This window comes from Nyctibius grandis, chromosome 7, assembly GCF_013368605.1.
Source record: "Nyctibius grandis isolate bNycGra1 chromosome 7, bNycGra1.pri, whole genome shotgun sequence".
Taxonomy (NCBI): Eukaryota; Metazoa; Chordata; class Aves; order Nyctibiiformes; family Nyctibiidae; genus Nyctibius; species Nyctibius grandis.
In genome coordinates, this window is record NC_090664.1 from 20,286,228 (window position 1) to 20,310,867 (window position 24,640).

General features: G+C 35.0%; 1 protein-coding gene across 4 annotated transcripts in view; it reads right to left on the reverse strand.

Moving 5' to 3' along the window:
• Nucleotides 1-24,640, reverse strand: part of TAX1BP1 (Tax1 binding protein 1) — a 66,134-nt gene that overhangs the window by 33,854 nt on the left and 7,640 nt on the right. For all 4 annotated transcript variants that reach the window (XM_068405134.1, XM_068405135.1, XM_068405133.1 and 1 more), the window contains exons 3-5: nucleotides 14,328-14,430; nucleotides 10,927-11,114; nucleotides 9,091-9,249 (exon numbers count right to left, since the gene is read on the reverse strand). In XM_068405134.1, the coding sequence (XP_068261235.1) occupies nucleotides 9,091-9,249; nucleotides 10,927-11,114; nucleotides 14,328-14,430 (450 nt within the window). The remainder of the gene's footprint in view (nucleotides 1-9,090; nucleotides 9,250-10,926; nucleotides 11,115-14,327; nucleotides 14,431-24,640) is intronic.

Genomic DNA, 24,640 nt, shown 5'->3' on the forward strand with positions numbered 1-24,640 from the left:
AACAGCATTACAATTGATGCTGCTTTGCTAGTTATTCTAAAGGGACATGGTATTAAAATGTAAAAGTTCCATACTTAACAGATTCTCACCTAATAAACTTGTTTAGATACAACTAAAGCCTACAGTTTTGAAAGAAAAAAGAATTAGTTTTTAGAGACAACTTGTTATTTTACAGAATTCTTAGCAATTCAATTCAGATGCTGCAATCCTAGTCCCACATGCTCTGGTTACAGTGGTTTCAGAGCCTGTAAAATTTAAAATGAGCGGTCTTAGACTATTTCACAGGTAAAAGTCAACTGTGTTTTTAGGACGAATCTAATAGAAGAATATAATAAACACATCAACTACATGTACAACCTCCATTACAAAAAAAAAAGATAATTACTTTCTGTAATTATTGTTTACTTAATTTCTCTTGAATTTATCTGGTATATCTACTAATATTATACCTTTTCTTCCACTTTCTTAACAGAAAGAAAAGCCCAGCAAGAGCATGAATCATTTTAATGAACTGGTTTAAAAACACCCAACAATTTTAAGGTTATTTTTACTCTGGATTATACTTTTAATCCAGTTACGAAAGCAGTTCCCCCCACCCCCCTGAGTTACAACAGCCTTAGGGGTGGAAGGGGGAAGCAAACTGCACCACAAGGATCAGAATAAGCAGCCAGAAATTACTTAAATCAGCTTCGCTGCTGCAAACCAAAAAGCTAGGAAAATAAAAATTCCTGTAACTACTAGGAGTCTCACTAGGGAAATGAACAAAGAAAATTTAATGGAGTTGTCAAGTGAATTTATCTTCCCCAGAATCAAAATTCCACTTTGAAAATTCTGATGTACGTTTCAGATAGGGAATGAGAAGAAAGACGGGGTCACCAAAATCTTTATTGCTATTCTAAAATGGCACAAGATTTAAGACTGATTATTTTTAAAATTATTTTATTGTAATCACATGAAACACTGTCCTCCTCTTGTAAAGAACTGCCATTACACATAATGTGGTTTGTTTACAGTACATTACAAACAGCTGCCGAAAGAAGAGTTTTTACATCAAAAAGTTCTAAATTACGGATCAGTTGCTTTAGGTTTGTGTAGCCTGATCATAAGTACACCGATTGAAACCTCATAAAGCTATTATAAGCTCCGTCTAAAGGATATGCGAAGATCATGCCTGTGCTCTTCCTTGAAACATGTTTAAAACCTATATATTAAAACCTCTGCTACAAAAGGACTAATAATCTTTCATTTGAGAATGGAATAGCCATAAAGTTTCTAGATTCTCATTTTTATAACAGAAAACTACGGCAAAAATCTGTATGTTCAACAATCGGGAACAACACGCTTTCCCTACTTATTTCTTTCTTCTAATGGATTTTTCCAATACCAGTAAAACATTTCAGAGTACAGTCTGGTCAATGGAAGCAAAGCAGTACAGTACAGACATCCCTTCCTGTGAATCAACACAACACATTTTTCAAACATACTTAAGGCAGAGAGAGATCCAACAGACAGGATAAAATACTTGAAAAATACAACCCAAGACTATTTCCAGGTGTGACGTCTTCCGGTATGGCAATGGGCAGCATGTTTTTTTATGCTTCATTTTCCCTTTTCATCACATGTAAAACTCCCTATCCACTTTTTAAAAGCCATTCCACACCTAAAACGTTCACATTTGATTAATAGCTAATATCTGCAATCTTTATTTTACTTTTTTACAGAATGCATATATTGTAATGAGGCGGAAGAATGAAAGGTTAAATATGAGCTATGCCACTGTGAAACCAAAAAAGTCAGTACTACACCAAATACAAGGCAATTTATTAAAAAAAAAAATAGCAGCACCTTTCAAGTTCCAGCTGGATTGATTTATCTGGACACAATTTAATGTCAGGGGAACCATTATGCTTCATACCCTGTAGAGAATTTAGGGGATCTAGATTAATTATCTGCAGGAGCATTTTGTTTATCCCACTGACATCATAGCAGCTCCAACAGAATAGTGTAAAACACTTGGCTGACATCATACTCTGTTTAAAGGACCTCTGAGGACAAATGATGAACACAACATAGTATCATCGCAGCCACTGCAAAATCTGAGTGTGCTCACAACAAAGGGCCCGTATGTTCTGAAAGGAAACCTCAAGCTGTAATTTTTCTTCATAAAATAAAATTGAAGCATTCAGTAAAGTAAAACAGTAAACCAATTCCAAACAAACTCAGTGATATTAAGCTTTTATCTTTGTGGCTATGATTGGCAATCTGCTCTAAAAACACAGAAGTCTCTATTCCAAAAACATAAGATATCACAGTGGTCGTGATTTAATTGTGTTAATCTTTGTTAAAATTGTTAAACAGATCAAAACTCCACAAAACTAAGGCCTAACTCTGTTAAAGTTCATCTAAGTAACACTAGTCACCCAATTACTGTCATGAAGACTACAGACATGCAAGTTTTTGAAGGAGGCAGCTTAAGCATTTAGACATACTACAATTTTGCAGCATGCATTTACATTTCAGAATGTTAATTTCTTAAAATATCTTATAATTTCACTATAAGCTATCACTTTTGCAAAGAGTCATTCTCATTAATACATAATTTGAATTTAAATGCAGGCAGTATACCTATCTAAAACATTTAAGAATCTCTCAAATGAATCTGTTCAATCATCCAGTGAAATAAATTTCAATTAATCAGTTTAAGAAATATTCATACACAGAACAGTCACGAAAAACAATAAAACAGCCTTTTCTCTTCACAGGATGTTTATAGCACCCAAGGGTGCTGCCAACCTGAGCAATTCTGAGTGTTTAATTTGTATCTTTAAAACATTATTTACCTGGAGTTTGAGGGGTTTTGTGTGGAGTTTTTTGTGGTTTTGCTTTCTGAGTTGGGGGGGTAGTTTTTTGGTTGCTGTTTGGGTTTTTGCTTTTTGGGTGGTTGTTTCGGGGTTGTTTGTTTTTTTTTTTAAAGAAAAACAACAATGCATCTCCCTGACCATCAGATTTTTGCACATGCAGCATACGTAAACAATATCAACATAGCTTGATTTAAAGAGGCACTGAAAAAACACAGGATTCACTTACTTCTTGGCCTGCAGTCTGAACTGGGCACTTGTACTGCTGATACATCACACTGCACAACAGCATTTTGTCACTACCTAACCAGAGAAACTCTCCTTATAAAATGGCATCAAAAGCCAACTGAACCGAATCACTGATATTTGAATAAAACTCTCCAACGAATAAAGCTACTGGGCAGGTAGAACCTGTCAGTAGAATGTGGATTTAGATGGATGTCCTATTAAAACTCCCCATCAGATAGATGAATTAGCTCACTTTTTAAAAGTTAAATGCTGAACTAAGCTTTCAAAAAGCATGAAAGAACAAGTTTATCAAGTCAGTAAATTCACTTCTGCCTCAATTTATGCCAATGTCGTAACAGAAATACTATACAAATGTTCACAGCATCAAAGAATGAGCAGGTCATCTGCAAATCTGTTGCTTCTGACTCAAGTTAAACAGTTACAGAAACTACTGCCACAGGAGTAACACTTGTCACCACTGTAACGTTAAAGAAACCAGTTCAGAAATACTCTCTTCCCACTAGAGGGAGACAAATGATTGCAAAAGCATCATTTGCAAGCCCTGCTCTCTACCAAAGCGGACAAAGCCTGTGCTCACAAAATCGAATGGTTGCAGTGTCAGAAGAGTGACCGATGAGAGACTGACACAATGACTACTGCATGTTTCTCTTGTTTAGCACAGTAACACTAAATCTTAAAACAGGAGGCAAGTGCAGTGCTGCCAGAGAGCTTACGCACAGTTTACGTACACACAAAACTGGGAACACAAAGACCAAAAAACATGCACCCTTTTTATTTACACATGTATGTATTTTCATATTCATAATGTGTAAGACACAGATTAGAAATAATTGTATTATTATTTTCTAGATAAAAACACACTCAGTTTTTGATTCGGTGTTCTTCAGTTTTATTCAGATAAAAGTAGCTTACTAATGTGACTCAATCTACTTGAGTACGTACCAGTGAACAGATTGTCTCAGTAGGAAATCACAGCAAAATTTGAAATGTTGAAAGCAACCTGAAACAGTTCTGGTGGCCGCGTATCATATGTCATCTTTGTAAGTAAAATAATCATAGTGAGTAATTACATCATTATTTTAACAGTGTTATATCAGTAGAGTTGCAAGCTGCATATACAGCATGATCCTAAATAAAAGTACGCTATCAGGGAACATCATCCTAGTAAAAACAAATTAACTCTGAAACACTAACAGAAGTTTGTAAGAAAAAGATGTGACATTTCTGAAACATTTCCAGTAATTTCACATTTACTCTGAATTCCCACACAGAGTAGTAGCAGATTAAGTTAAACCTTCACACTCTCCAAGAGCTAATTTAATGTCACCTGGCGGAAAAAAAAAGTCTAGGAATGGTTTAACTGGCATGAAAAATGCTGCAGACAAATACTATGTTTTCCTGTAACTGAAAATACAGCCCTTTTCAGAAGACTAAAAAGAGTGTGCATGTTGCGGGGCAGGAGAAGAAAGGGGAGAACGGGAAAGATTCACTTATCCCCTCCCTAAACTAATGTTGTCAGAACAACTACATACTGCATTAAGCAGCCATTGGATACAAGAAGATGAAAAGATCAACCTAAAAAAAATAAAGACTGAATTTGTCCCATGTTCTACAATATCTTAAGCTTTTGCAGGCTGGGGTAATTAACACAACTTAGTGGTAATAATCATAATGTGCACTAAAAACAGTGGGGCTGGAGAGCACGCTCCCTCTGAGCACAAATACTAACTAGCACAGAGCTGTGTGTCTTGCAAATACTCTTTTTCCATGATGGTGGTGATGACAACCTGAGAAAACTATGTCTGCAGACCATTAATGTGTTGAATACAAATAAAACACAGATTTTTATTTACTCCAATATGATAAAATACTAAAAAACCCCACAAACGCAAACCAAAAAAAATACTTAACAGACAAGTAGTGACTTAGAGTGCTCTAACACACATTAGAAGCTATGTTTCAACAACTTTAATAGCACATTATCACTTTATGTCTTGAATGCATTTGTTGCCCCTATCTTTGGTAGGAAATGAGATGGCTATCTCGTAAAAAGGCAAGAAATGACTGCGTACCTCCTGAACAGAAAGGGCACTGTTAGCAAACTGAAATCCGTACTTTGTTGTGGCCATTACAGTCTGAAGTGCTACACACACAGGAACTCATCTGTTCTTAAAACTCAAAAACTGGGAATCTCTTCACCACTTAAAAACATGCCCAATATTCAGACTTTGTGGAACACTGATTGTATTACACCTGAACAGATCCTTTAGTATGCTACGTTCTTAAAAGATTTAATCTACTTTTAGCTTGTTTCTTCCTAATATTTTCCCCAAAGAGCCTCTAAAGGACCACTTACAAAGCATCTCAACTAGGCAAAAAAGCAGACAGAGAAGACAATAGTTCCACTGCCCAGAATTTTATGAGAGTAACTAGGTGGGGAAGAGAGATCAAAAAATCAAGAGTGGGAGCCAAACACTAACTGGGGCATAGCTGTGACATTGTCCGGCAACAACTATCCTGTCTATATTAAGAAATCAATGTTTCTACAGATATTTCTCAATGATCCAAGCTACTCCTGAGCTATTTGTGAAAACAAAGGACTGATAAAAATCAATACCAAAGAGGTATTTAGTAGATGCCTAAAGGCATAGGAATAAACATGAATAAAACGGGGATTAAGAGAACTGTGTTTTAACAAAACATTTTCATATTATGAACTCAGCTTTTCCATCATTAATATACCTTCTATTTGTTACATTGTACCACAGTAAGATAACTTATGTACTATAACACCTAACCACACCATCCACATTCTGGTCAATTAAATTTTAAAAATATAAGGTAGCTTAATAATGTATTTGATCAAAAGACAAAGACATGGGCTCAGATACCCGTATTATTTGCTCTGAAGAACCTGAGCAAGATTTTTAGGAAAGGGGCAGATTGACTAGTATTTTGTATAAAGGGGTTCATAACTCCAGGGCCCCCTTATCACAATACAAATGGTAATAAACAAATAGTAGTTGCCAATACATTAGCAGCATAAAGAGCTCTGCACTCAATTAGAGTCAAATGTATGTGTCCATACAGACATATCCATTTCCTTTGCTCATGCAATTGCTGCTTTTTAAATACAGTACTTTGTGCTATTGTGGTTTTTTTAGAGGGCTCTTTGGACAAGCAGAAATATTATCTGTGCACTTCCTGATGAAAGTACTTGTAAAACAGAAAAAAAATTAGTGTTAAGAGATTGTGCATGGGTTAAATGTAGCTTAGCTTTATTTTTAACAGAAATTAAGATTTCTATCACTTACAGCTTCCTCTTAAACTACAAAAGTCATTATATGCAGTGTTTACAATAGCTATATTTTTCTTATATGGGCTATTTCGTTTTATTAATTGTTTTTCTTCAGCCTAATATGCTCTAAAGTATATTGAAAGAATTTTTTACTAGAACTCCAAGTAGTTAAACCTCTGCTTAAGTTAAACATTTTTAAAAATACAAATTCTAAATTCATCAACTCCACTTTTTATCTATTTATGTATCAAAAGTTTAGAGCGTAACTAAAAATCTACCTGTGACAAAAGAGCACTAGGAATAAAAGAAGAAAATAAAAACCCACAAAATTACTTAGTTAAAACAACCATTCTGTAACTTAAAGGCAAAAAACCCAACAAGCCAAACCAAAACAACTCAGCTCATTCTAAACACAGGTGAAGATTCTGCTGTCACATAAAATACACATATATTTTGATTACTTAGCATTTCAAGGTTATCCCTTGTAGTCTTATATAAAAAACAGCCAAGTCAGTGCATTGTTTAGGTTTATTGCCAGTAACAATGATTCATTCACATCACATGAAGCTGACTAGATTACCTGCGTTTTTTTCGGAGGGACTGGTTTTGGAGGGTTTGTTTTGGTGGTTGTTTGGATGGGGAGTGTTTTGTGAGGTTTGTCTGGTTTTTTAAACAAACCACAAGGTACTGTAATCCAACTGAGTGCTATATAACTGCTGCTCAGGAATCTTTAGATCAATCCATTAACACACTGTACAGTATCTCAGCAAAGATAAATGATATAATCCCTTGACCCACTGCTGTATTTCATATATTGGGGTAGGGAGGCAAGGAAAGCAAGAAGGGAAGTCATCTTTAAGACTGGAAAGTTTAGAGAAAGCCACATACAAAGTATCATTTATTAAACTTTCCAATGATGAAAAAGTTAACTTATTGCATCTGATTTAGTAGATGCCTGTTTAATTTTCAAGAGTAACACTGGATTTATATTCTGCTTATGTATATAAGCAAATGAAAGATGTTTCAACTCAGCGGATTTTTTTCTTTAAATAAGTGAAAAACAGAATAGAACATAAAAGATGGAAAATAATACAGCGTCAAAGACTTGAGACAAAAAAATCGCATGAGTTAGAAAACTTCTGTAGTATTCTAGGTAAGTGAAGAGTTGCATCACCTTCAGATTAGACGTCTACTTATAGCTCAACTAAATATAAGCAAGAAGTTCTTCATACTGCATCATCACTTCAACAAAATACAAGGGGGGTAACAAACCAAAAAAATAAAACACTGCTGAAATTAAATTCTAATTGCTAAGTTCTCATATATTTAAGGCAAAAGTATTTTTGATTATAGAAATTCACAGGAAAGTGTGAGAAAGTATCAAGACATTTTTGTTCCTATGCAGTCTAACTGTATCCTTGCTGGACAGTCATCAAAATTCCATTTGACAAATTGTTCTAAAACAGCATTGTAAAGCCAACGTGGATTAGAACTGACAATTTACTTTCAAACATTTTTTTTAAATGAGATCCTCAAATGACAATGAAAGGCATCTATGTAGTTCATTCAGATTTATCTACTAAGTTTATGATTCTGCAAATCCATGAAATGCATACTTTTAAGCATTTAATTCTTCTCTTATTGATTTAAACTAGTTCTCCCATGTACTTGAACTTCAAATCATTCTTTTACAGGGAAAAACTTTTTTCTAAACAAGATCTTATCCTTTCTTTTTTCCTTACCCAACATTCTAGTCCATTTCACTATGACTGTTCAAAAGTACTACAAAGCTTCAAGAGTTTCAAATTCCCTCAACAGATTCCTTTCTATTAAAGGTGTATCATGCAGAACTGTTGACATATACATACTAGTACTTAGAAACAGCCTATTAACTGCTGTCCACAGCTAAATTATATAGGCTTCATTACTTCAAATTTGTCCATGTCACCACCTTCCTCCCACATGTTTTTAATCTTCTCCTAAAAGTTGTTTTTGAAAAAGCAGAAGCTTAAAAATAGATTAGGTCCAACTTTTTTGTGCCTTTTTTTTTTTATAATATTAGATTTCCTCCCTACCATATACAGAATTCCAAATTAAGCTTTTAGGCTAGATTTATATTTTCACTATCAATTAACACTGTATATTAATTTTTAGGTTTGTGCATCTTTTCCCTTTTAAAATCTTTAGAGCTTTCTAAAGCCTTTTAGAGAAGTGACTAGTTACTTTTCACTCTTTGTATGCCCTTGCAGTAGTATTCTCTGTTAAGTCCTGATCTTTGCTTTTAATACCAAAATTTTTTACCATTTTCAGTACCCTGTGTTCTATGTAGTTATTCCTTAATGGGAATTTTTTGAATAGGCTTCCTCCATTTTAAGTCAATGTAAGCAAACTTTAAACCATCAACTACTTTCCACTACGAATTCCACAGTTAAATGTCAGACATCTGGTAACAGTTGTCATCGATGATCTTACCAAGCCTGGTACCAAAAGCCTTAAATATTTTAACCATTTTACAACATAAAAGGAATAGTGGCAGGAGGTTAATAGGAACTGACCTATTTTAGTGTAAATGTCTATCTAACTGCTGAGGGGTTTTGATAGCTGATTTTCACCCAGTTTAACTGTTCCTTGAAAAAGGAGGATTACAGACATTGTAAGTCAGCTTTAATCAGTTAAACAACTAACCTTTTGCTCTGTTTGCAGTTGGTCATATCTCTGCTTTTCATGGGTAAGTTCTTTTTCCAGTCTTTCAACTTGATCTCTGAGCTGTGCCGTTTCCTTTTCCAGGACGGAAGTCACCTTTAATAGCTCTTCTTTTTCTTTTATTATTTTTTCAATTTTAAACTGTAAAAACAAAAACATTCTTTTTTGGTCATTTTTCTCCCCTTCATTCCTATCACATAAGTCAATAACAAATTACTCCAGTGTTTGAGCAGAAGCACAGAACGCATGTCCTCTGGCTAGGTTATTTTACAGTTTTTCCCTCATTCCCAACTTTCTGAAGTTTCATTGCTTTAACTGAATAGTATTCCATTACCATTAGACAGCACACTTTGCAGTGTCTTGATTTATACTCAAGTTTTCCCTCCTTAAGTGAAGCGCCTTTACTGTTCCCAAGTGACAGCAACTATGGAAGAGCTAATTACGATGATGACAGCTTGGTGAAAAAATGGCTGCTGAGTATAGAGAGACACACACACTCTAAAGCAATGTTTGAGGAATTTCACCAAAAAAATGAACACACATATAGCCAAAAGTTAGGACTGGTACATGAACTTCAGCCTTTCAATACTTAAAGGGGACTTACAAGAAAGATGGGGATAGACTTTTTAGTAGGGCCTGTAGTGACAGGACAAGGGGCAATGGTTTTAAACTAAAAGACAGCAGATTCAGACTAGATATAAGGAAGAAATTTTTTTACGATGAGGGTGGTGAAACACTGGAACAGGCTGCCCAGAGAGGTGGCAGATGCTCCATCCCTGGAACATTCAAGGTCAGGTTGGATGGGGCTTTGAGAAACCTGATCTAGTTAAAGATTTCTCTGCTCATTGCAGGATGGTTGGACTAGATGACCTTTAAAGGTCCCCTCCAATCCAAACCATTCTATGATTCTATGAACCAAGGTAATAAAAAGGTTTGAAAAAATATTTCTCTTTAATTTTAGTACTATGACTACATAGCTGAAAAGTAAACATATCTCAGATGTATATCTGTTCTAAGTGTCTTATCCCTAAATTTTGAGAACTGTACATTGAACAACTGCATGCATGTTACATGCAGCAACTGACAAAAGGATAAAACATCTGATGGCAAGGTAAGGAAACTGTACTGAGCAATTTTCCAATAAGCAACTCATACAATCAAGGTGGTTTGGTTTGGCAGGTTTTTGTTTGGGTTTGGGGCGGGGGGGGGGTGGTGGTGTTTGTTTTGTTGGGGGTTTTGAGAGGGTTTTTTTGGTAGTTTTCAGCCTACAAAATATCAACGAGCAAACAGAAACATCTTGACTCTGGATGTAAGCACACAAGTCTAACCACATCCATCTAGCAAAGAACATGACACACAGAACACTGCTTTAAATAAAACAAGAGCTATTCTAACATACTTAGGCACCTGCAACTATTCAGCTTAGTTTCCAGGGCTCTTCACTCATGCACAAATAAAAGTATACTGGTTCCTTAAATTTTTCTCTTTACAACAAGCACCATTTCACACAAAAGGTATCTTCCCCACTCCAGGAGTACAGATGTGAGAGAAGGGCAACTATGTACTCTCTTATGGTTTCCCAGTCTATGCTTAGTGCTATACCGTATCTGTACAAAGTTTAAAATCTTTACTCATTTGACCTGCAAATGTTCTGAACTCCAATCAAATACTGGAGAACAAGACAGAAATATACACAGTACACATACATATGCAGGTTTTTTTCCTCCCGGTTTGTTCCTCAATACTATATCCTGTGACTGTATGTATACATAAGAAAATAAATAAGAAGATAACATTTTAAGAATTCTTGAATCAAACCTCAAGAAGTCCAGCTTTTGTGGTCACCACTAACATATCAGAGTTTCCTTCATCTTCCATAGTGAGCAATTCTTCAACAGGGGAAGAGGTACGAAACTGGAAAGGCGTGCTTGCTCCACGGATTTCTCCTTTATGAGTCACGTAACAGAACTGGTAAAACTCTCCGTCATCATTTGGTAGATAATATCCTATCAAAATAAATTCATATTTGAAGAAACATTCTACACAAACATACAAGCCTCCATCTGGAAACACATTATCAGATCATGTTTGACTTACGAGTTTCATGCTCATTACCTCAGTAAGGAACAGATAAATGATCAAAACAGCAGAAAGGAAGCGTCATCCTATTTAGTAACTTTCATCCCCCAACAATTTCTCCTAGCTTTTAAGACAAACGTCAAAACAGCATCAGGCAATAGGTGCTATATGTACACATCGCCTTCCACACATTAGGTAATAGCTGCTGTTTATGTACTTATGAAACAGATAGAATCATTAGCTATAAGATGGCCTGAAGCTGGATCATGACCACATTATTATGTAACTGCTGAACAATCACAGAACAACGAGTAGGCGGGTTTTTGGCCTTGGAATACCTATAGGACCAAAGACAACAGACAAAGACAACATGCAATAACAAAGCATCTGCAACTTTACCAGGTTCAACTTCTTGCATGTTTTTTGTGGAGTAACCACAATTTACTTTTGCTATTTTTAAATGCCAAAGCACAAGAATTCTCTGAATGTATGACACAATGTCAACAATCTGCAAATATGGACGGGGTGGGTAAAAAAGAGCTTATTTTTCAAAATTGAAAAAAAATTTCTTCTACGCTTTGCAAGGTAAGAACAAATCATCTTTCTTGTAGCTATGTAATACTGCATGCTCCTAGCAAATTATTTCAGAGTTTCTGTGTGACTATTGAACTGTTACACACTAAATTTCAACATCAAGTCTCTTACATCACCTCGATTCACATGGTAATATTTGTGGACGTTAAACAATAATTTCCAGAACTAATGAGATTTTTACCTTTTTTAGTAAATGCAAGAAACCACACCTTACCCAGTTTAATGGTAAGAAAACCAACAGGTTTTATTCAGAACACTTAATTATCAGCTACACTAGCCAGCTTGAGTATGATACTAGCATAAGTTGGTGATGTCACCAATTCCTGTTCATATTTCACCGCAATTCAATCTGCTCCCTTTCTAACTTTATTATTAATTTCTATTCACTAACTTTTATTCCAGATTCCTGGAAGACTTTTCCCAGTACTCTTAGCTACTTTTCCTACAAATGGTAAAACATTAGATGTGCTATACAGACACCACTTTTATCAAGCACTTCATGTTTCCATTAGTCTTATACTTTATTAACTGTAGCTCAGGGAGTAGTATCTTAACTTCAAAACCTCAGGATTTTGTGCTTTTGGACCCAACTACATTTTCCTACATAGCACTGCAGTTCAGTTTACCTGATTCAATGCTTAAATAAGGTGACACTATGCAGAAACGAATTCAGAACAATCTACTTTGCAGCTCTAGCAAGTTTTAATATTGGTTCAGACAAACTTATAACTACTTCAAGTCTTTTTTCTTGTAGTTAACTGGAGAGAAGAGATTCACGATTATTTTCTTCCAGCACACATACTTGATCATTAAAAATAAATATTCAAAGCATGCTGCAAAACATTTACTATTTATCTCAGTTAATTAAGCTCCTGTAAGCTCTACTGATCTCATCTCAGCAGCAGTAAAATATCTTGCCAAACACAACTGAGAGACTATCTGAATGGAGAATAAATCTGGCAGCTCTATAAAAGTGGTGGACTGTCAGCATGGAATGTAACAGATGGGACAGAGTTACCTGGTCTCTTCATGTGTGGTAAAACTTCTCAGTACAAAGGACTGATAATGGCATGTAGAGTCCTAGGTTTCTAGGTCACCTTTAGACTTCACTCATTCAGTGAATTTTGGTAACTGTAAAAGAAACTAATAACTTCCTTCCAGTTCCTACAGAGCACACATACCTTGCACCAATTTCAAGGTTATAAAATGGTCAGATCATATGGATACGATCATCAGCAAAACTACCAGAAAAAAATTACTTGGAGCAAGAGAAAGAAAAGTGAACTTATCCAAGCTATCACTATTTGCAGCTTTAACAAAACAAGCTAACACAGTAGTCATTTCAGGACTTCAATTATTACTTTTCTATATATTTTAAGCAATAAACACACACAAAGACTAAAGCCAGCTCTGGGAAGTAAGAAAGAATGTACGATGGTACATAAAATTCTGTTAGCAAGCAGAAAAGCATTACGCAGTTTAATGGAGGTGCTCTTTTTACATGCAACTTTGAATGTGTGTAGATTTTTGACATGTGTAATGTCTTGTGGCAAGAAGTTCTGCACACTGACTGTGTTATACAAGTATCATCTCTGTTTCCATTTTGAACCTGTCACTTGGTAGCTTACATCAATGGCTCCTACTTCTTTAAATATGAACAATGGATAATCAAGTGTGTGGAATTCCCTTCCTTCCAAACCAGGGATACCTGTTCAAGTTCTCCACTAGTCCCTCTTTGTAAAAAAGTTCTTCCTAATGTCTGATGTAAACCTCCCAGGCCACAATCCATGGCCATTGTCCCTTTTTATATTTAATGAGAAGAGTGTCTCTCTGTCATCTGTGTAACTCCACACCTTTACACAGAAGCTATTTCTTAATTTTGATCTTCCTTGTTGCACTTTGTTCACTTGCACTACTAAATCTTTGTTGAGATTGGGGAGGGAGAGGATTTGATCTCCACAGTGTTGAAAATGCAGTTGTACTACAGATTTGTACAGTGGTGTAACATTTACTGGTTTGCTCTTTATTCTTTTCTTAAAAACTTCAGTCATTTTCATCAATTCCTCACTGTCAAAAGGTCCTCTGCTACTCTTGACAACTCTGAACCTTTACCAAACAGTCACCTACATTATTTATTCTTTCACAAGAATCGCTTTACATTAACAATGATGTTTAAAGTCCAGAGACTAAAGACAATGTAAAGACACAAAGCATTAAGAGATGCTAAGATTAAAAAAAAAACTGCTGATGACTAAACAAAGTCATTTTCTGTATTTGAATAGTTTCCAGCAGAGCTTCTCTTTCTATCAGTCATGAATATTGTCCATTATTATGTAAAAACATAAAGTCACATACTTGCCCTTACAATTTCCTTGACATCTAAAATAAGACTGACCTTCACACAGTGAGGTGTGGAAAATCCTCCTCCAATTTATGTTTGTAGAAGTCTAGAACTGTTATGCAACCCTCAGCATTGTAATGGACAGATAAGTATTTAAAAAGTTGTGCAGGCTGGAAAATACAGATAGATACTGCTTTATATTCACCTTGAAATGTCAGCACACAGTTAACAGTTGATCCTTCCACATAATTTTCTGGCATAGGTGACCAAAGAAATGTGTAATAATCTCTTGCAGTACTCCAACCAACCTAAAATAAAACAAACCACAACAAAAACAGAAAGAGAAAACATTAAGCAGAAGAATTTGTTATACACAGTTAAGATACCATGGTTTGGCCTTTACAACATACTGTAATATGCATATTTCTGCTTCAATATACAATAAGAAGATACTTAACAATGTTTACAAATCAGGAATATTTTAACAAGCACGTCAAAGATTTAACATGAATTTTATTAAGCTTGTTACCTAAGGCAATAAATGGGTCTAAGGCTGTAAAAAGGTCTATATAAATTAGAACACCAGACACTATACATTAAACTACTATTTGGTAATTTTTTTTCTATAAAGATACATATTAGTATATTAAAAATACAAAAACATTAATTCTGAAGTTTATAGTGAGATTTTCTTAGTGTAAGTTCTGCCAAAGCTGACTCTTGTGTCCACAATCCAACAGGTTCCTCAGAAAACAAAAAGGAGGAAAGAAAAAATAGTGCTCTCTCCTACTGAAATGGCCAAATTTGACAGGGCTAAACCAGCACTTTTTGGACAACTGCTGCAATACTGAAGACCAGCATTTCACTGGAATGCTAATTCTTCCATACATACATGCTACGTCTGCAAGGAAAAAAAGAATTTGCACAAAAACCTAACTCAGCTAAGTTCGTGCAGTCTTCCCACTAACTTCAATAAACATCTGCTTTCAGACTTTCCATAACAGTGTAATTCTGTACAGTAAGAAATGCTATCCTCTGAAGAAACATATTCCAACAAGCTTGAAAATAAATGCATCTAAACCTGAAACCCAAAGCAACTACTATAAAGCAATGGATATTAATAATAGCATAACAGTAAAGAAGAAGAACAAATATATCAGTTTCATTCCACTGACTTAAAAAAAATACCAAAAACCTTGTCAAAAGCTAGATGTAGTATGATTTATCAGTACCTGGGTATACTGTCTTGGAAGAGGAAAGTGGACAAATTGTCTAGCAATTTTTATCGGGTAAGACAGCATTTCAAAAGAGAGAAGGATAAAGAGAAAAAAACACAAAAAACCCAACAACCAAAAAAAGATGACGTTATCAATCATGATTTCTATTACTTGCATAGATAGGACTTCTAAACCTTAAGTTCATACCAAATCCTCCTTTATAAAGGATACATTGCCACAGTATCTTAAAAGCATTAAGAACTGGTTTTTAAGGCGCTGTCAGCTTTTCAGAACGGGTCTGAGATGACCAAGCCTTTTTTATATTCTTAAAAAAGCAAGGATGAACAACAGCAAAATCAGACGAAATTTTCATTTTGATAACAACAGTCACTTCTTTAAGGCAACATTCATTAGAGAGAAGCAGTGCAGACTCTTGACATATCCACCAGAATGGAATCAGCTACTACATACATCTTAAGCCTGTTCTGAGCAAGAATTGTGAAGATTTCTGTGCTATCTCCTATCAAGGAGCTTTTAAAAGATGTGAATGAATTAAGATTTCCTGGGGTTGTTATTCCCATACTGTTAAATATCTCAGAAATAACAAGAAAAGCTCCTCCAGTTAACTTGAAGGGAGGGTGAAAGCAATTTTTCCTCAATAAAAGTTCATGGGGAAAACATTTTACAAATTTTTACATTAATCATGTCTTCAAATCCAACTCAGATGTTAATACACCTTTTTTGCTGAACCTGCTTTTACCTCAGAAAAGGGAAGCATTTACCATTACTTGCTGCCCTAAAATAAAGCAAGCAGATAGCTTTTTAAATGTAGTTCTCAATGAGGGAAAAGTCTCCATCTTGTTCTTTTTAATTGCAGAAGGGAAACTGAATTATGTCCAGAACAAATACTATATAGAACTGAAGTAATCTTTTCATCCTACTCTAGTTTTCATTTCTGTTTAAAAAAAAAAAAATACACACACACTGATTCTGACTATTTTCCTGAGTAAAATAACATCCCCCCCTTCTGATAATTAACACTTCAAACACAGAGGGAAGGAGCAAAATCCAGTGAATACAAAACCAAAAACGGTCCCTCTAGGAGATCAACTCAACTTCTGATTCAATTTTTCTCTGGGATTGTAGCATTTTTTATTTTTTTTTAGATATCACATGTTGATTTGTAAATTTAATAATCTATTCTGAAATCAAAAGTTATTTTTATTCTAACTCTCTACCTCAAAAGCTAGTGGGGGATACCCTGGGAAGTTTATCACACACATGTTTTTCTCCAGCAATTCCCCATATCTCCTGTCACCCATCATCTGCTTCCCCTACCAAAGCTCCTCATCTTACACTCTTACAGTCCTGAGAATGCAATTATTTCTTAATGGCCACGTGCAAGTTATCAGCAGGTGTGGACTACCCAACGGCTCTTTTCACTGCACAGAATTTCAGAAGATGAGGGTTTTTCCCTGCTACAGGTTGCACATGTCAAAATATGACAATGCAGAGAAGGAAATATGAACAACTCTCGTCTTCCTCACAGTTGCATATATTTAAAAAAGGGAAATTTGTGTATTCTACAGCAAAGCCAGTTAACTTAGTAACATTATTCAACATCTTTCCTACTTAATGATGATTATCATTAACTTCCATAGGATTATTTCTTATACAATAGAAACAAGGAGCAAAACCAAAGTAATGATATGCTGAGAAAAAAATAAATACAAAATTAAGTAATGGATGTTTTAGGCCTAGGATCTAAATCTTTAAAAAAAAAAAAAAAATCTATCAACAGGTTGTAATGAAACTTTTATTTTAGTACTTTGTATCTTTCCACAATATTCTCTTTAATAAACCTACTTTGAAGTATGCAGTTGTTCAGAAATACAAAATACTCCTACACAGTCATCACCTTCTCTATGGCAACAGATTATACTATCACAGATACAAGACTATAAACACACATTGGATGGCTCAGCAACAATCTAAATGTGACCTTTGACAAAGATATTTCTTTCAGCTCAGAAGGAAAACCAATTGTTGCCTAAAAAGAGGGTTAAAACTATATAAAAGAATTTTAAGATTGCTTAACAGCAAGGAAATAAAAATTGAGATAACAAAAACTAGTGGCAAAAGCTACAGAGGAAATCAATAAAAAGTGAAAATGATGAGAAGGAAGATGGGAATACTTGTCAATAGCCCCACAGTGATTTCATGAAAAACAAAATGAAACACTGTAGCTCTGGAAGCAAAATGAACAGCATCGTCATCAGCATCAGGCATATTACCTTGGAAAAAATATTTTCAATTTTAACGAAAGGAATCAGAAAAGCTAGTCTGTTTCTCTGACTGCTGATGAAAGCAACAAAACTTATAACAATTAATACAGACCATTTTCCAGGTTAGGCTCCAGATGGGGTGAAGAGTCCAAATGCCCCACAAGAACCCATTTGTTGTGAAGACATTAAGTGGCCTACACTGACAAGAGAAAAATTTCTATTTAAGGCAAATGTTCATGTAAGGTGGTTTTGTTGTCTTTTTTGTTGTTTCTTTTAATTAAAGAGACCATTACGGCAACTGGCCCATACAATTCTCCTTGGAACATACTGAAAAAGGGCAGGTTGAAGCTCTTCTCGTAAACAGAAGAATTTGTGCTTTGTGCATCTTCCTGGTAATAGTGAAAGACTCAAGAAATCAGATGATTTCACAGGTAAGTGTTGTTAAATACAGTTAGCATGGGGTAAATAATATCAATCAGTAGTGTACACTGGAGAAAAACTTAGAGAACCTTTTAAAAAATAGATGTATTTACTTATTGCTTATGCAGTTTTAAGATACTGCACATTGCAGTTACTTAAATGCCACTTACTGTGAAAGCTACAGAATTTGGAGGTAGCAATACCTTAGCCCAGACTAAAAAGAGTTCCCTGGCCAGCATATAACTTAATTTCGTACTTTGAAAACTCAAAGGTAAGTTTTGTTAAGTTAAAAGCAGATAAATTAATCCTAGTCTTTCATTTTCAGAAATATTTTCTCCATAGAATGATGTTCGAGTAGCAGATAAAGGTTATCCTGCCATCTCGCAAAACCTTTTGCAGCTGATGCTCCAGTTCTTGGGGTGATGGGGATCTTTTGACCCCACTGTATTTGCACTTAAACAGCAGGAACACAGAATCCACTCTGTGAAAAAAATCCAATCCTAAATCTATTTTGATTATTCGTATCTCCAATCTTATCTATGCAGGAGTCTCCAGGAAAATCCCAGAATAGTAACAGAGTAGGAGAAAAATTTCAAATGCAGAATTTATGTCAGAATTTTAAATCACTAAGTAGAAGCAGAGAAATGCTCCAATATTTGAGAAGGTCTCAACATGAAAATAGAAAGAAGAAGGGCTGCTTCTTTAGTTTGTGTCCAGACTCTCTCTAGTACTCTACTGAAACATGAACGCCTGTTAAAAAGTAAACACGGATTGTATTTAAATATTGTTTAAACGCTCCATAGAAGATAAGTTGTTAACTATTTAATTTACTTGCAGTATTATTTCTATTCAGAAAAATAAGAAAATGGAAAAACAACAGCACTGGCACAACGTATAAGACACAAAGTGCAATGTCTTTTATTGTTATCAGAGAAAAATCTTCATGCCTGTAAGAACAAGAGTTCGACCACTTCCACTGCCAAAACAGCTGATATGACTAACAGTGAGCACCTGTATTCATGAAAACATTACAGAAAACACACAAATGCTTCTAAGAAAGATTCATAAATTTCATTTCTGTATTCAAATTTCAGTAACAGTGAAAAAGAAGAGTCACTGAGAGACATGATATCCATTATAAAAGTATATTTGAAATCAAGTCTTCAATTATACAGTTTCATTTTTTGTTTCCTTCATTTACTGACCAAGTTCTAAAAATTTATGCTCTAACTACTCAAGCTGCAAGCACATTTATTTACATTAATAATCAGAACTTAAAAGCTGTTGAAAAACTGGAAATGAGGAGAAAGATGTGGAAATCCACACTTAATTCCTGTTTAGGCCTCATGTGAAGTTACAGTTCTATTTTGCAACGAAGAATATATTCTGATGCACTAAAATGTGAAACTAAAGGTTAAAAAAACACCACATACACCCACAACACTTATTAGAATGCTAACTAAAATGGCATACAAAGAACCCAGATACAAACATGCTTTTTCCTTTTTAATTGATACTGTTAACTGGAAGAGCATTTGACTCAAAAAACTACTAAAAAAATTAGAGTAACACTTTCAAAATGAAAGCAACTCAAGTGAAACAGTATCTGGTTCAAAACAGCTACAGACTTTGTTGTACAAAAACTCAGTTGGAATTCCTTTAATGACAATAACTTCACATATCAATTAAAAAAAAGAAATCCACAACAACCCAAAACCACACCAAATAAAAAGTACTGTCAACTACTAACATAAAATCAAGTTCCAAACAAAGTGCTAAAGCTGAAACAAAGGCATACTAGTACTTTCTTACCATTGGAAATCTTAAATCAATGATAAATTTCAATGGGACACACTGTGAAACTTTCTGTGAGCCAGGAGGAGCACAAGAGGCACAGTTTACTAGTCTAATTTAAGAATTTAGCATGGGTAATGGCAGACAATATCCACATTCAAGCACAAAAACATTACAAATTACACAAGAACTCCAGCACAAAACCTTCTGAAGTTCAGAAGGGGAAAAAAGGAGAATGACCTGTCAAACTGCACAAAAGACTTCTTGTGAACTCTGAACTCAAATTCATCATCGGATGCATTGACTGGTTGTGCTCACACCATTACTTTTTAAGGAATTCATTGAAAACTCTGAAAAGATTTTGCTCAGAATTAAAAACTCAAAAAACATTAACATCCTTATTTCTTAGACAAAAGAGCAAATTAGACTTAGATGATGCAACTTCCCTAAACCAACAGGAAAAAAAAAAAAAATCCACGTTATAACCAGAATTAGAAATAATGTCTCTGCTCCTAATGTGGTATTTAACACATTCTTTTATCTTCTCCATTTCTCTACATTTAATTCTCAAACTCCACTCAGAAATCAATTCTGAAATTAGAAAGCTATGCATAAATTCCAACACTCTTGTTTTCCAGAGTTTAACCAACAGATTAATAATTCAGAAATCAAATCCTACTTTCACTTTCTCAACCCATTTTTAAACCAAACACACATGATTAAACATCACGTTTCCTACAAGCATGTCATATCCAGATTATGTTATTATGTACAAATGATTTGTTACTCAAACAATACTCACTTATTTAATTCACTCTCCATAAAATTGAAAGTTTTAATAGGTCATTACAAAGTAATCCACTCCCTATATTCCTATTTCCCACTTTTGAGCAAAAAGCCTTATTTCACTTCAGGTCATCATAAACTACTTTTTAGTTATATAAGCCAAATCTGTAGCTGCAGTGGAAATGTTTAAGTCTCGTAAAGGTGAAGATGTCTAACACCAAGTACTTTGCAATTTGGCTGGGCAAGCAGGCACAAGTCAACTGTTCGCAATATTCATACCAGACAGGTTTTCCTTCTACTAATAAATAGGTATGTAGTCATCATGAAAGTTTTTTTTTCTTCTATGCTGCCCCATACATACAAGCCCCTTTCTTATTAAAAGGCCACAAAGTGCGATTAGGTTCTCCACATTTACATTTCACCCACAGTACATTTCCACAAAAGAGCTAGAAGCAAGCTAGCTGACTAGAAAAAAATAAATAGGGGGGAGCACAATTTTTCTAGTTTGCTCAATTTCTTTCCTTTTATAATGCCTTGGTAAAGTTAGTCACCTCAGTTTTGAAAGGAAGTGCTTTAAAGAAACACCACTGTAAGGGAAGCTCACTTGGCATTTTCTTCCCTGGCCTCAGAAAGCTGTTATGCAACTGGAAGAACAGCAGCGTTCATTCTGCTGCATTGAGAGCGTCTTACCCAGCTATACAACACACATACTAACATCAGCAGACCAAAGAAGCAAACCCAGGAAACACTTGTTCAGCCAAACCAACTTGGGCATAACCAATGAGCCTGTATTGTAAATACCTAATATGACCCAATTGAAAAAAAAAAGAACAAAACAAAACAACCCAAAGCCATAAAACTCTTCAGAGTAAAAGTTATGCCCTTTTTGTAATTCAGAAGTTAAATTACATAGTTTAGAAAGTTATTTAGCAAAGTACCCTAAGTACTGCAAGAAGACAATAAACTACCTCTGAAAGAAGCAAAATTATGGACACTAGATAAGGTTTTGGACATGCATTATACTGTATAATTATTACCGACAACAGTAAGTCAGCAGCCTTTACATATTTCACGTGGTAAGAAACCGTTATTTTGACCCAAATCACAGAAAACACAAGTGTCTAAGCAAAATGCCATTGGGCCCAGTATCCCAGGAAGTGGTCTCCACAGCAGGTTTGGTTGGTGCCATAATCCTGAGTTCATGTAACATTATTGAAAGTCACAGTAGTGCTAGCGCTACTGTAGCCTATAACAGTCTACAGGTAACAAGTTCTAAGCCAATTAACAGATGGAAAAATTAAAATACCCAGGGGCAGCGAAGCTTATACCGGGTAAAATTACTGATAGTTTACTGTTAACACTGATGTGATATACTTTTGAACACGTGCATCATCATCAAACAATGATATCTAGATGCCAATTCTGAAAGAATCAAACTGTAAAAAAACTTCAGAACATGTACATGAGGAAAAATATTTATTAAAGTCCACTTTAGTAACGTTAAGGCATAGACATTTCAAAATAAGCAAACAATGAAGTCAAAGCTACAGCCTCATTTTTTTTAGTATGTCTGTGATCACCTTATACCACATGCAACTTTGACTTACCTCAGTCCAAGTCATTTAAGACTTCACTTCAGACATTGCCTCGCTGCTCACACTGAGATAAAAATTTGTTGTACAGAAGGAGCCCTAAAGCTGAAACATTTTGGGATAGAAGATGTCTGCAAGGTACTCTAGACTCTTTATGAAAGGCTGTAATCTTAGTATGTTCTCTCATGCCCAGACCTGAAGAAGTCCATCTCTGCTGAATGTTACGAACACGTACAGGCAATCTTTTAACTTCCACTATTGAGAACATATGGTATTTGTTGCAGTATCAAGGTACTATCAGGATCCTAACCTATTATCATCTCTCATTGGTTGTATTTTTACCTCATAGTTCAGAGGCATATGTCAAAATGACATTGACAGAGTGCCTAGACCATAGGATCAACTTTCTCTCTTATTAGGTATAAATCAAAATAAATATGAACTCTCTAAAAGAAAACCTGGTACATATGTAAATGACTGTCCAAGGAAATGCTATGACAGATCAAAGAGTGACAAAGTTACTGTTTACTTTAAGAGATAAGCATGAAAAATGTATTTTAAAAGGGTGGATAGGGTTTAAGTGAAATATTCATTTACTATCACATTTCATGAAAACTATAAATTAGCACAATCTTTTACTTCAAAATTGTTACCAGCTACTGAACACTTTGTTATACCAATTCTGTCTCTGACCACACAAATCTACCATAGCAAATATTGTTAGAAAATTAATGACACTTGGAATTAAACATCAAAATTTCTTGTCAAATGTAACATCAGGTAAACCCAGATTATGATTCTCTTCATCTGGTATAGAAACAGTGAACAACATTGCCATGGACTTCTTTTTCTTTAAAAAAAACCCACACAAGTTATTTAAGACATGTCTTTCCAAAGAAGGTAAATCAGAAGCCAACAGAATCACTCTCATTTGTGGATACAGCAATTCTCAAAACATTCTGAATTCCAATAATTCTATTCCCAACTATTTTAACAACAGGACATACCGTCCACTACACATTCCTGAATCTATCATGCCCTGCTGTGCGGTGATGATTCCATGCCAGAAAAACTGTATTTCAATATGCATGTGATCAATAACACATGCAGCTGTTGCACTGTACTTCATAACATGATCTGTATATATGGAAGTAATTGTTATCTTAAAAAAAAAACTATGACAAGATCACAATATTGAAATGACTCCCACAAGTTGTACTGTTATTTGCAGTCCAAAAGAGACCAAATAACCCAGAGTACTAAACAAAAACATATCTCTATTGTCTTCATACAACACAAACACCAAGCTATTTCTTAGGTGTCCATTAAATGCACTGTTAAATTCTGTTACAGAGGTTTTTGACCACAGACAAGTTAATTCTGAGGTTTGCTATAAATCAGTACATTGAAAAGACAGAAATTAAATTGTGTGTAAATAAGGGTACTGCACTGATGCACAAACAGTAGCTCAGGTGTGACCTCCTAAATACCGAGTACCCTTTCAGAGCAAGCAGGCACCTTCAAAGAAGTTACTAAGATCTTCCCAATCCTCGTTATACAGCTTTTCCCATATGTTAAGTTACCAGAATGTCAGATCACCATTTTTAAGTTGTGGATATTAAAAATGCGGACATTACGAAAGAAAAAAATTCCTTTTCTTCTCTAGGGGCATATTGAGGCAGTGAATACCAAAGCATGTCTATAACTTAAGTCAACATCCTAGAAGAATGGTAATGTAGATTACTTAGAAAAATACAACAACTAGAACTGAGGAACAGAAAAGTTTTGATGAAATAGTTAGTTAATGACACAGCAAGCCCAAAGCCATCAGCTTAACATATGTAAGATTACCTGCTGATATCGCAGGTCTTTCTAGCATGTTGGCCTCAGCAAAATCATATCTTCAGAAAACCAGAAAGTATTATGATATACCCCACAAACACCCATACCTTTAATGCTACTCTCTTGAAGCACTATCTTTATTATGCCCATAACATTCTTTCCTTGTGCCTTTGAGATTTACATTAAGCCTGTCTGCCTCATATACAGAACATCTGTCAGTCCTACTTGCACACATATGCCCTAGGCAGAGACGTAAGCACTTCTTCCTAAAAGCCAAGTAGTTTTTTCAAACACTTCTGCAAGTCTGGACATTATGCATTAATAATGCAAGAAATATCACATGGCCATATGATTATTTCACTTTGTTGTGAAATAAAGTCACAAGATGTAGACTTCCCCATCCGGAAGTTAGGACCACCTACCAGACAGATCATTTTTACAACCAGATGTAGTGCACATATTATTTTTCCTCATTTCAAAGGTTTAGGTTTGGATTACCCTAAAGGCTTCTCCAGATTTTGATTAATCAGAGAGAAGCAGAGAAGAATAAAAAGGGGACACTGCTCTTGGATCATTCTGGGA